Source organism: Anomaloglossus baeobatrachus, chromosome 3 (genome assembly GCF_048569485.1).
Source record: "Anomaloglossus baeobatrachus isolate aAnoBae1 chromosome 3, aAnoBae1.hap1, whole genome shotgun sequence".
Taxonomy (NCBI): Eukaryota; Metazoa; Chordata; class Amphibia; order Anura; family Aromobatidae; genus Anomaloglossus; species Anomaloglossus baeobatrachus.
The window spans coordinates 705,090,781-705,103,916 of NC_134355.1; the positions used below are offsets into that span (position 1 = coordinate 705,090,781).

At 59.1% G+C, this 13,136-nt stretch overlaps 1 protein-coding gene across 1 annotated transcript in view; it reads right to left on the bottom strand.

Moving 5' to 3' along the window:
- LOC142297129 (uridine-cytidine kinase-like 1) overlaps positions 1–13,136 on the bottom strand; it is a 48,611-nt gene that overhangs the window by 15,717 nt on the left and 19,758 nt on the right. The window contains 5 exon segments of the mRNA XM_075341403.1: positions 4,219–4,279; positions 6,145–6,335; positions 7,789–7,860; positions 7,947–8,056; positions 8,059–8,116. Of these exon segments, the coding sequence (XP_075197518.1) occupies positions 4,219–4,279; positions 6,145–6,335; positions 7,789–7,860; positions 7,947–8,056; positions 8,059–8,116 (492 nt within the window).

Below are 13,136 nucleotides of genomic sequence, written 5' to 3' on the forward strand. Positions count from 1 at the left end.
CTGGCCAAGAGCGGGAAGCCTGCTTCCCTCTGTGCCAAGTGAGAGGGCTGGAGCATGTAAATCAGGCTCCAGCCCCTCGTCGCTGCTTGCGAACAGCGTCTCTCCCCTACCCTGAATGACAGGGTGGGGGCGGGAACGAAACGGAGCTGCCGGCGTCCTAGGCCCAAAAAGCCGGGGACTAAAGTTATAACCGCCGCCGCCGTAAAAGCGCGGACGGCGGATCCCCGGCGCACCACAAGTCACAGCAGCGCCGCCCGGTCCAGAGGGGTCGGCGCTGGCGTTCCCAAACACAAACAATCCCCCAGTAATCTGTAGGGACACCAACTCCACGTTGCGGTCCCCGGCGCACTATAACACCCAGCCAGCCCGAGTGTGTCTGTGCCTGCCGGGGACACAGAGTACCTGTAAGATGCAGGGCCTGTCCCTGATCGTACTCCTGCTCCGAATCCATCAGGTTCTAATGGGTCTGTGGATGGAGCCCGGCGTCAGAGCTGAGAGGCCGCAGGATCCCACTTCCACAGAGCCCTACAAGGGGATGTGGAAGGAAAACAGCATGTCAGGGCTCAGCCCTGTACCAGCAATAGGTACCTCAACCTTACAACACCATCCAGGGGTGAGAAGGGAGCATGCTGGGGACACTATATGTGTCCTCTTTTCTTCCATCCGACATAGTCAGCAGCTACTGCTGACTAAAATCTGTGGAGCTATGCATGGAATGTCTGACCTCCTTCGCACACAAAGCTAAAACTGGAGAACCCGTGATACCACGGGGGGGGTATAGCCAGAGGGGGAGGGGCCTTGCACTTTTAATGTAGTGCTTTGTGTGGCCTCCAGAGGGCAGTAGCTATACCCCAATCGTCTGGGTCTCCCAATAGAGCGCTGAAGAAAAAGACATCGCCAGTGAGACAAAGCAACTAAGGGAACACCAAGGACAGAAAGCAACAAAGAGCGCCAGGGAGACAAAGCAACTAAGAGTGCCAAGGACAGAAAGCAACAAAAAGAGCGCCAAGCAACTAAGAGCGCCAAGGACAGAAAGCAACAAAGAGAGCGCCAAGCAACTAAGAGAGCGCCAAGGACAGAAAGCAACAGAGGAAGAGCGCCAAGCAACTAAGAGAGCGCCAAGGACAGAAAGCAACAAAGAGAGCGCCAAGCAACTAAGAGCGCCAGGACAGAAAGCAACAAAGAGAGAGCGCCAGAGAAGAGAGTGTTGCAAAGAGAAAGCCAGATAAGAGACAGAGAACATTAGAGAAGAACAAAGCAGACAACCGAGAGATAAAGAGCAGTAGAAAAGTGAGGGGGACAATTGCGAGCACCAGACAAATAGCCAGAGAAGGGAGAGCGCCAGAGAAAGAAGGAGTACAACCTGCGAGAAAGAAATCGACAAAAAAGAAAGAGGGCGACAAGTGCAAGAGAGTGTAGAAGAGGAGAGAGTGATCAGCGCATTAAGAGGACAAACAGGTAAGAGAGCGCAGGAAAAGGAGAGACTACGGGAAGAGAGCACAGAAAAAGGAGAGACTAAGGGAAGAGCGCAGGAAAAGGAGAGACCTCAGGAAAGAGAGCGCAGGAAAAGGAGAGACCGAGGTAAGAGAGCGCAGGAAAAGAAGAGACCGAGGTAAGAGCACAGGAAAAGGAGAGACCGAGGTAAGAGAGCGCAGGAAAAGGAGAGACCGAGGTAAGAGAGCGCAGGAAAAGGAGAGGACTAAGGAAAAGAGTGCAGGAAAAGGAGAGACCAAGGTAAGAGAGCACAGGAAAATGAGAGACCGAGGTAAGAGCGCACAGGAAAAGGAGAGACCGAGGTAAGAGCGCACAGGAAAAGGAGAGACCGAGGTAAGAGCGCACAGGAAAAGGAGAGACCTAGGTAAGAGCACAGGAAAAGGAGAGACCTAGTAAGAGAGCACAGGAAAAGGAGAGACCTAGGTAAGAGAGCACAGGAAAAGGAGAGACCGAGGTAAGAGCGCACAGGAAAATGAGAGGACCGAGGTAAGAGCGCACAGGAAAAGGAGAGACCGAGGGTAAGAGCGCACAGGAAAAGGAGAGACCGAGGTAAGAGCGCACAGGAAAAGGAGAGACCTAGGTAAGAGCACAGGAAAGGAGAGACGAGGGTAAGAGAGCACAGGAAAAGGGAGAGACCGAGGTAAGAGAGCACAGGAAAAGGAGAGACCGAGGTAAGAGAGCGCAGGAAAAGAAGAGACCGAGGTAAGAGAGCGCAGGAAAAGAAGAGACCGAGGTAAGAGAGCGCAGGAAAGGGAGAGAGTAAGAGACGCAGGAAAAGGAGAGACTAAGGGAAGAGCGCAGGAAAAGGAGAGACCGGAGGTAAGAGAGCACAGGAAAAAAGGAGGACCGAGGTAAGAGAGCGCAGGAAAAGAAGAGACCGAGGTAAGAGCACAGGAAAAGGAGAGACCGAGGTAAGAGAGCGCAGGAAAAGAAGAGGACCGAGGTAAGAGAGCGCAGGAAAAGGAGAGACTAAGTGAAGAGCGCAGGAAAGGAGAGACCGGAGGAAGAGCGCAGGAAAAGGATAAACCTAGGTAAGAGAGCGCAGGAAAAGGAGAGACCGAGGTAAGAGCACAGGAAAAGGAGAGACCGAGGAGGTAAGAGAGCGCAGGAAAAGGGAGGACCGAGGTAAGAGCACAGGAAAAGGAGAGACCGAGGAGTAAGAGTGCAGGAAAAGGATAACCTAGGTAAGATAGAGCAGTAAATAGAAAGAGGTGATGAGGTGCAGAATGAAACGGCATGCAGAGTGATGCAATCATGCTATCAAGCGTTAGATTATTCTCAGCGTCTCCTCAGGGAGATGTATTCTCTGCGTCTCCTCAGGGGAGGCGTATTCTCCGCGGCTCCTCAGGGGAGATGTATTCTCTGCGTCTCCTCAGGGGAGATGTATTCTCCGCGGCTCCTCAGGGGCAGGCGTATTCTCCACGGCTCCTCAGGGGAGGCGTATTCTCTGCGGCTCCTCAGGGGAGATGTATTCTCTGCGTCTCCTCAGGGGAGGCGTATTCTCCGCGGCTCCTCAGGGGAGATGTATTCTCTGCGTCTCCTCAGGGGAGATGTATTCTCCGCGGCTCCTCAGGGAGGCGTATTCTCCGCGGCTCCCTACAGGGGAGGCGTATTCTCCGCGGCTCCTCAGGTGGAGGCGTATTCTTTGCGGCTCCTCAGGGGAGGCGTATTCTCTGCGGCTCCTCAGGGGAGGCGTATTCTCTGCGGCTCCTCAGGGGAGGAGTATCTCCGCGGCTCCTCAGGGAGGCGTATTCTCTGCGGCTCCTCTGGGGAGGAGTATTTTCCGCGGCTCCTCAGGGGAGGAGTATTCTCCCGCGGCTCCTCAGGGGAGGAGTATTCTCCGCGGCTCCTCAGGGGGAGGCGTATTCTCCGCGGCTCCTAAGGGGAGATGTATTCTCTGCGGCTCCTAAGGGAGATGTATTCTCTGCGGCTCCTCAGGGGATGGCGTATTCTCCGCGGCTCCTCAGGGGAGGAGTATTCTCTGCGTCTCCTCAGGGGAGGAGTATTCTCCACGGCTCCTCAGGGAGATGTATTCTCCGCGGCTCCTCAGGGAGGCGTTATCTCTTGCGGCCTCCTCAGGGGAGGCGTATTTTCCGCGGCTCCTCAGGGGAGGCGTATTCTCCGCGGCTCCTCAGGGAGATGTATTCTCTGCGGCTCCTCAGGGGAGGCGTATTCTCTGCGGCGCCTCAGGAGAGGCGTATTCTCTGCGGCGCCTCAGGAGAGGCGTATTCTCCGTGGCTCCTCAGGGGAGGCGTATTCTCCGCGGCTCCTCAGGGGAGGCGTATTCTCTGCGGCTCCTCAGGGGAGGCGTATTCTCTGCGGCTCCTCAGGGGAGGAGTATTCTCCGCGGCTCCTCAGGGGAGGAGTATTCTCCGCGGCTCCTCAGGGGAGGAGTATTCTCCGCGGCTCTCAGGGGAGGAGTATTCTTCCCCATTGCGCCTGCAGGCCTCCATTTTCATAGCGTAGCGCACTTGTTCAGACATATGGGCGGAGCAGACCATACGGTGCAGACAAACTATTGCCTGTCACAGCCGAGCTCCAGGGCAGGGAGACGGCAGCCTCTAGGGGACATGACCTTCACCTGTGCAATGTACACAGATCAGAGCGCGGTGGCAGCCCGGCTGTCGGAGTCCGGTATAACCACACCAGACATCACAACATGTCAGCTGCACTCAGCAGGTCAGCACATGACCAGGAGGGGGCGCTGTGCAGGATGAGACTCACCTTCTCCAGCTGACTGTGCACATGCTGAACGATGAGGTCCAGAGCCACAGAGTTCTCACCCCTAAAATACACAATCCAAATTATTACCTCCCGTATACAGGTGAGAGGTCGGGTGTATATGCTACCTCCCGTATACAGGTGGAGAGGTCGGGTGTATATGCTACCTCCTGTATACATGTGGAGAGGTCAGGTGTATACACTACGTCCTGTATACAGATGGAAAGGTCAGGTGTATACACTATCTCCCGTATACAGGTGGAGATGGTCGGGTGTATATGCTACCTCCTGTATACAGGTGGAGAGGTCGGGTGTATATGCTACCTCCCGTATACAGGTTGAGAGATCGGGTGTATATGCTACCTCCCCGTATACAGGTGGAGAGGTCGGGTGTATATGCTACCTCCCGTATACAGGTGGAGAGGTCGGGTGTATATGCTACCTCCCGTATACAGGTGGAGAGATCGGGTGTATATGCTACCTCCCATATACAGGTGGAGAGGTCAGGTGTATACACTACGTGCTGTATACAGGTGGAGAGGTCGGGTGTATATGCTACCTCCCGTATACAGGTGGAGAGGTCGGGTGTATATGCTACCTCCCGTATACAGGTGGAGAGGTCGGGTGTATACACTACGTGCTGTATACAGATGGAAAGGTCAGGTGTATACACTACCTCCTGTATACAGGTGGAGAGGTCGGGTGTATATGCTACATCCCGTATACAGGTGGAGAGATCGGGTGTATACGCTATCTCCTGTATACAGGTGGAGAGGTCGGGTGTATACGCTACCTCCCGTATACAGGTGGAGAGATCGGGTGTATATGCTAACCTCCCGTATACAGGTGGAGAGGTCGGGTGTATATGCTACCTCCCGTATATAGGTGGAGAGGTCGGGTGTATATGCTACCTCCCGTATATAGGTGGAGAGGTCGGGTGTATATGCTACCTCCCGTATATAGGTGGAGAGGTCGGGTGTATATGCTGCCTCCCGTATACAGGTGGAGAGGTCGGGTGTATATGCTGCCTCCCGTATACAGGTGGAGAGGTCGGGTGTATATGCTACCTCCTGTATACAGGTGGAGAGGTCGGGTGTATATTCCACCTCCCGTATACAGGTGGAGAGGTCGGGTGTATATGCTGCCTCCTGTATACAGGTGGAGAGGTCGGGTGTATATGCTACCTCCCGTATACAGGTGGAGAGGTCGGGTGTATATGCTATATCCCGTATACAGGTGGAGAGATCGGGTGTATATGCTACCTCCTGTATACAGGTGGAGAGGTCGGGTGTATACGCTACCTCCCGTATACAGGTGGAGAGGTCGGGTGTATACGCTACCTCCCGTATACAGGTGGAGAGGTCGGGTGTATATGCTACTCTCCCGTATACAGGTGGAGAGGTCGGGTGTATATGCTACCTCCTGTATACAGGTGGAGAGGTCGGGTGTATATGCTGCCTTCCGTATACAGGTGGAGAGGTCGGGTGTATATGCTACCTCCCGTATACAGGTGGAGAGGTCGGGTGTATATGCTACCTCCCGTATACAGGTGGAGAGGTCGGGTGTATATGCTACCTCCCGTATACAGGTGGAGAGGTCGGGTGTATATGCTACCTCCCGTATACAGGTGGAGAGGTCGGGTGTATATGCTACCTCCCGTATACAGGTTGAGAGATCGGGTGTATATGCTACCTGCCGTATACAGGTGGAGAGGTCGGGTGTATATGCTACCTCCCGTATACAGGTGGAGAGGTCGGGTGTATATGCTAACCTCCCGTATACAGGTGAGAGGTCGGGTGTATTTGCTACCTCCCGTATACAGGTGGAGAGGTCGGGTGTATATGCTACCTCCCGTATACAGGTGGAGAGGTCGGTGTATATGCTACCTCCTGTATACAGGTGGAGAGGTCGGGTGTACATTATAGGCTACCTCTGGGCACCACGATGTCCGCCAGCTGTACGGTGGGCTCTATGTACTGCTCGAATGCCGGCTTCACAAACTTATTGTATTGCTTTATCACTCCAACAATGTCCCGGCCGCGCTCGGTGATGTCTCGCTTCAGTCGTCGCACCAGACGAATGTCAGAGTCCGTGTCTACAAACACCTTCATGTCTAAAAGCTGAAGGAAAGCAAAATCATGTAATAGGGCAAGCCAGGGGTCGCAGGCAGGAGGCTCGGCCGCCGGGTCGCAGGCAGAGGCTCGCCGGCCGGGGGTCGCAGGCAGGAGGCTCGGCCGGCCGGGGGTCGCAGGCAGGAGGCTCGGCCGGCCGGGGGTCGCAGGCAGGAGGCTCGGCCAGCCGGGGGTCGCAGGCAGGAGGCTCGGCCAGCCGGGGGTCGCAGGCAGGAGGCTCGGCCAGCCGGGGGTCGCAGGCAGGAGGCTCGGCCAGCCGGGGGTCGCAGGCAGGAGGCTCGGCCAGCCGGGGGTCGCAGGCAGGAGGCTCGGCCAGCCGGGGGTCGCAGGCAGGAGGCTCGGCCAGCCGGGGGTCGCAGGCAGGAGGCTCGGCCAGCCGGGGGTCGCAGGCAGGAGGCTCGGCCAGCCGGGGGTCGCAGGCAGGAGGCTCGGCCAGCCGGGGGGTCGCAGGCAGGAGGCTCGGCCAGCCGGGGGTCGCAGGCAGGAGGCTCGGCCAGCCGGGGGTCGCAGGCAGGAGGCTCGGCCAGCCGGGGGTCGCAGGCAGGAGGCTCGGCCAGCCGGGGGTCGCAGGCAGGAGGCTCGGCCAGCCGGGGGTCGCAGGCAGGAGGCTCGGCCAGCCGGGGGTCGCAGGCAGGAGGCTCGGCCAGCCGGGGGGTCGCAGGCAGGAGGCTCGGCCAGCCGGGGGTCGCAGGCAGGAGGCTCGGCCAGCCGGGGGTCGCAGGCAGGAGGCTCGGCCAGCCGGGGGTCGCAGGCAGGAGGCTCGGCCAGCCGGGGGTCGCAGGCAGGAGGCTCGGCCAGCCGGGGGTCGCAGGCAGGAGGCTCGGCCAGCCGGGGGTCGCAGGCAGGAGGCTCGGCCAGCCGGGGGTCGCAGGCAGGAGGCTCGGCCAGCCGGGGGTCGCAGGCAGGAGGCTCGGCCAGCCGGGGGTCGCAGGCAGGAGGCTCGGCCAGCCGGGGTCGCAGGCAGGAGGCTCGGCCAGCCGGGGGTCGCAGGCAGGAGGCTCGGCCAGCCGGGGGTCGCAGGCAGGAGGCTCGGCCAGCCGGGGGTCGCAGGCAGGAGGCTCGGCCAGCCGGGGGTCGCAGGCAGGAGGCTCGGCCAGCCGGGGGTCGCAGGCAGGAGGCTCAGCCAGCCGGGGGTCGCAGGCAGGAGGCTCGGCCAGCCGGGGGTCGCAGGCAGGAGGCTCGGCCAGCCGGGGGTAGCAGACAGGAGGCTCGGCCAGCCGGGGGTCGCAGGCAGGAGGCTCGGCCAGCCGGGGGTAGCAGACAGGAGGCTCGGCCAGCCGGGGGGGGGGGCGGGGGGGGGGGGGGGGGGTCGCAGAAAGCCATCCTGGGAAGCCTGGCGATGTGGCAAGGGTCGCGCAGATGTCAGGCAAGGAGAAGTAGCATAGACATTCTGGAAGCCAGAGGAAAAAGCCACAGACCGGTGTTAGACTTTGATTTTTACCTTCAGGAGCTCTTTGTTGGCAAAGGACAGGATTCCCTCGAATATGACCACGTTGGCGCCATAGACTGTTTTCTGCAGGAGGAGTAGGCGGGATGAAATGAGGTCACACAAGTGTGAGGGTGGTCTTATACTGGGGGCTCTTGTTTCAGGTCACTCACCCAGTCCTTGCGGCGGCTGTGAGTGGTGAAGTCGTACACCGGCACTTTCACGCTCTTCCCCTTCTTCAGTTTGCGTAGGACGCTGACCAGCAGATCAAAGTCAAACGCATCGGATGATCGAAGTTATACTCATTCCTGGCCGCCGAATCCTGCTGCTCCTTAGTCAGGATCTGGGAGGACAGAACCAATAGCAACCATGAGCAACATAGCCACCAATACGGGCTCAGCCACCCCCAGAGACGCAGACCCGGGCTCAGCCACCCCCAGAGACGCAGACCCGGGCTCAGCCACCCCCAGAGACGCAGACCCGGGCTCAGCCACCCCCAGAGACGCAGACCCGGGCTCAGCCACCCCCAGAGACGCAGACCCGGGCTCAGCCACCCCCAGAGACGCAGACCCGGGCTCAGCCACCCCAGAGACGCAGACCCGGGCTCAGCCACCCCCAGAGACGCAGACCCGGGCTCAGCCACCCCCAGAGACGCAGACCCGGGCTCAGCCACCCCCAGAGACGCAGACCCGGGCTCAGCCACCCCCAGAGACGCAGACCCGGGCTCAGCCACCCCCAGAGACGCAGACCCGGGCTCAGCCACCCCCAGAGACGCAGACCCGGGCTCAGCCACCCCCAGAGACGCAGACCCGGGCTCAGCCACCCCCAGAGACGCAGACCCGGGCTCAGCCACCCCAGAGACGCAGACCCGGGCTCAGCCACCCCCAGAGACGCAGACCCGGGCTCAGCCACCCCCAGAGACGCAGACCCGGGCTCAGGCCACCCCCAGAGACGCAGACCCGGGCTCAGCCACCCCCAGAGACGCAGACCCGGGCTCAGGCACCCCCAGAGACGCAGACCCGGGCTCAGCCACCCCCAGAGACGCAGACCCGGGCTCAGGCACCCCCAGAGACGCAGACCCGGGCTCAGGCACCCCCCAGAGACACCGATCCGGGCTCAGCCACCCCCAGAGACGCAGACCCGGGCTCAGCCACCCCCAGAGACGCAGACCCGGGCTCAGGCACCCCCCAGAGACGCAGACCCGGGCTCAGGCACCCCCCAGAGACACCGATCCGGGCTCAGCCACCCCCAGAGACACCGATCCGGGCTCAGCCACCCCAGAGACACAGACCCGGGCTCAGCCACCCCCAGAGACACAAAACCCGGCTCAGGCACCCACCGGCATCACAGACCCAGGCTCAGTCACCTCCTAGTGACACCGATCTGGGCTCAGCCACCCCCTGACACTATAGATCTGGGCTCAGCCACCCCCTGACACCATAGATCTAGGCTAAGCCACCCCCTGACACCATAGATCTGGGCTAAGCCACCCCCTGACACCATAGATCTAGGCTCAGCCACCTCCTGACACCATAGATCTGGCTCAGCCACCTCCTGACACCATAGATCTGGGCTCAGCCACCTCCTGACACCATAGATCTGGGCTCAGCCACCTCCTGACACCATAGATCTGGGCTCAGCCACCTCCTGACACCATAGATCTGGGCTCAGCCACCTCCTGACACCATAGATCTGGGCTCAGCCACCTCCTGACACCATAGATCTGGGCTCAGCCACCCCCTGACACCATAGATCTGGGCTCAGCCACCCCCTGACACCATAGATCTGGGCTCAGCCACCCCCTGACACCATAGATCTGGGCTCAGCCACCCCCTGACACTATAGATCTGGGCTCAGCCACCCCTGACACTATAGATCTGGGCTCAGCCACCCCCTGACACCATAGATCTGGGCTCAGCCACCCCTGACACCATAGATCTGGGCTCAGCCACCCCCTGACACCATAGATCTGGGCTCAGCCACCCCCTGACACCATAGATCTGGGCTCAGCCACCCCCTGACACCATAGATCTGGGCTCAGCCACCTCCTGACACCATAGATCTGGGCTCAGCCACCCCCTGACACTATAGATCTGGGCTCAGCCACCCCTTGACACTATAGATCTGGGCTCAGCCACCCCCTGACACCATAGATCTGGGCTCAGCCACCTCCTGACACCATAGATCTGGGCTCAGCCACCCCCTGACACCATAGATCTGGGCTCAGCTACCCCCTGACACCATAGATCTGGGCTCAGCCACCTCCTGACACCATAGATCTGGGCTCAGCCACCCCCTGACACTATAGATCTGGGCTCAGCCACCCCCTGACACCATAGATCTGGGCTCAGCCACCTCCTGACACCATAGATCTGGGCTCAGCCACCCCCTGACACCATAGATCTGGGCTCAGCTACCCCCTGACACCATAGATCTGGGCTCAGCCACCCCCTGACACCATAGATCTGGGCTCAGCCACCCCCTGACACCATAGATCTGGGCTCAGCTACCCCCTGACACCATAGATCTGGGCTCAGCCACCTCCTGACACCATAGATCTGGGCTCAGCCACCCCCTGACACCATAGATCTGGGCTCAGCTACCCCCTGACACCATAGATCTGGGCTCAGCCACCCCCTGACACCATAGATCTGGGCTCAGCCACCCCCTGACACCATAGATCTGGGCTCAGCCACCCCCTGACACCATAGATCTGGGCTCAGCCACCCCCTGACACTATAGATCTGGGCTCAGCCACCCCCTGACACCATAGATCTGGGCTCAGCCACCCCCTGACACCATAGATCTGGGCTCAGCTACCCCCTGACACCATAGATCTGGGCTCAGCTACCCCCTGACACCATAGATCTGGGCTCAGCCACCCCCTGACACCATAGATCTGGGCTCAGCTACCCCCTGACACCATAGATCTCGTCTCAGCCACCCCCTGACACCATAGATCTGGGCTCAGCTACCCCCTGACACCATAGATCTGGGCTCAGCTACCCCCTGACACCATAGATCTGGGCTCAGCTACCCCCTGACACCATAGATCTCGTCTCAGCCACCTCCTGACACCATAGATCTGGCTCAGCTACCCCCTGACACCATAGATCTGGGCTCAGCTACCCCCTGACACCATAGATCTGGGCTCAGCCACCCCCTGACACCATAGATCTGGGCTCAGCCACCCCTTGACACCATAGATCTGGGCTCAGCCACCTCCTGACACCATAGATCTGGGCTCAGCCACCCCTTGACACCATAGATCTGGGCTCAGCTACCCCCTGACACCATAGATCTGGGCTCAGCCACCCCCTGACACCATAGATCTCGTCTCAGCCACCTCCTGACACCATAGATCTGGGCTCAGCTACCCCCTGACACCATAGATCTGGGCTCAGCCACCCCCTGACACCATAGATCTCTTCTCCCCCCCCCGCCGGTGACTCTAGTCTGAGTTGTGAAGGGAAGATGAGGTAGTAGAGCCGCGTGATGGCTGATTGATGGATAACTGCACAATCTGTGGAGGGCAGGAGCTGATTGTTATTGGCAGCATGTCTGCACGCCTGGTATATATACATGGAGTATACATAAAAGGGAAGGTCATCTGCACACCACCCCTGTAGCCCCTAATGACCGGGCGATTTTTGCATTTTTAGGTAAGGAAGGAAGGAAAGAAGGGGAAGAGGCGAAGGAAGGAGGGAAGGAAGCGAGGGGTCTGCACTCATCTCAGAGCTGCTAGAACGGGTTCTGCTCTTGTACTTGTAAAGCCACATATGGAATATGGGATCCACATTTTATAAAGGATACCCAGAGGTTAGAGTCACTTCAAAGGCGGATAACTAGACTACTACAAGGAATGGAGGCCGCCCGTATGATGAGTAATGGAGGCCGCCCGTATGAGGAGTAATGGAGGCCACCCGTATGAGGAGTAATGGAGGCCACCCGTATGAGGAGTAATGGAGGCCACCCGTATGAGGAGTAATGGAGGCCACCCGTATGAGGAGTAATGGAGGCCACCCGTATGAGGAGTAATGGAGGCCACCCGTATGAGGAGTAATGGAGGCCACCCGTATGAGGAGTAATGGAGGCCGCCCGTATGAGGAGTAATGGAGGCCGCCCGTATGATGATGAGGAGTGGAGGCCGCCCGTATGATGAGGAGTGGAGGCCGCCCGTATGATGAGGAGTGGAGGCCGCCCGTATGAGGAGGAGTGGAGGCCGCCCGTATGAGGAGGAGTGGAGGCCACCCGTATGAGGAGTAATGGAGGCCACCCGTATGAGGAGTAATGGAGGCCACCCGTATGAGGAGTAATGGAGGCCACCCGTATGAGGAGTAATGGAGGCCGCCCGTATGAGGAGGAGTGGAGGCCGCCCATATGATGAGTAATGGAGGCTGCCCGTATGATGATGAGGAGTGGAGGCCGCCCGTATGATGAGTACTGGAGGCCGCCCGTATGATGATGAGGAGTGGAGGCCGCCCGTATGAGGAGTAATGGAGGCCGCCCGTATGAGGAGTAATGGAGGCCGCCCGTATGAGGAGTAATGGAGGCCGCCCGTATGATGATGAGGAGTGGAGGCCGCCGGTATGATGAGGAGTGGAGGCCGCCCGTATGATGAGGAGTGGAGGCCGCCCGTATGAGGAGGAACGGAGGCCGCCCGTATGAGGAGGAACGGAGGCCGCCCGTATGAGGAGGAACGGAGGCCGCCCGTATGAGGAGGAACGGAGGCCGCCCGTATGAGGAGGAACGGAGGCCGCCCGTATGAGGAGGAACGGAGGCCGCCCGTATGAGGAGGAACGGAGGCCGCCCGTATGAGGAGGAGTGGAAAAAAAGCAGTCTCAGAGGAGATCTCATTTATATGTATAAATACATGTGTGGTCAATATAAAGGACAGCGCAGGACGTATTCCTTCCAAAAACAATACTAAGGACCAGGGACAGTCACTGCGGGGGAAGACAATACTAAGGACCAGGGGCAGTCACTGCGGGGGAAGACAATACTAAGGACCAGGGGCAGTCACTGCGGGGGAAGACAATACTAAGGACCAGGGGCAGTCACTGCGGGGGAAGACAATACTAAGGACCAGGGGCAGTCACTGCGGGGGGAAGACAATACTAAGGACCAGGGGCACTCACTGCGGGGGAAGACAATACTAAGGACCAGGGGCAGTCACTGCGGGGGGAAGACAATACTAAGGACCAGGGGCAGTCACTGCGGGGGGAAGACAATACTAAGGACCAGGGGCAGTCACTGCGGGGGAAGACAATACTAAGGACCAGGGGCACTCACTGCGGGGGAAGACAATACTAAGGACCAGGGGCAGTCACTGCGGGGGGAAGACAATACTAAGGACCAGGGGG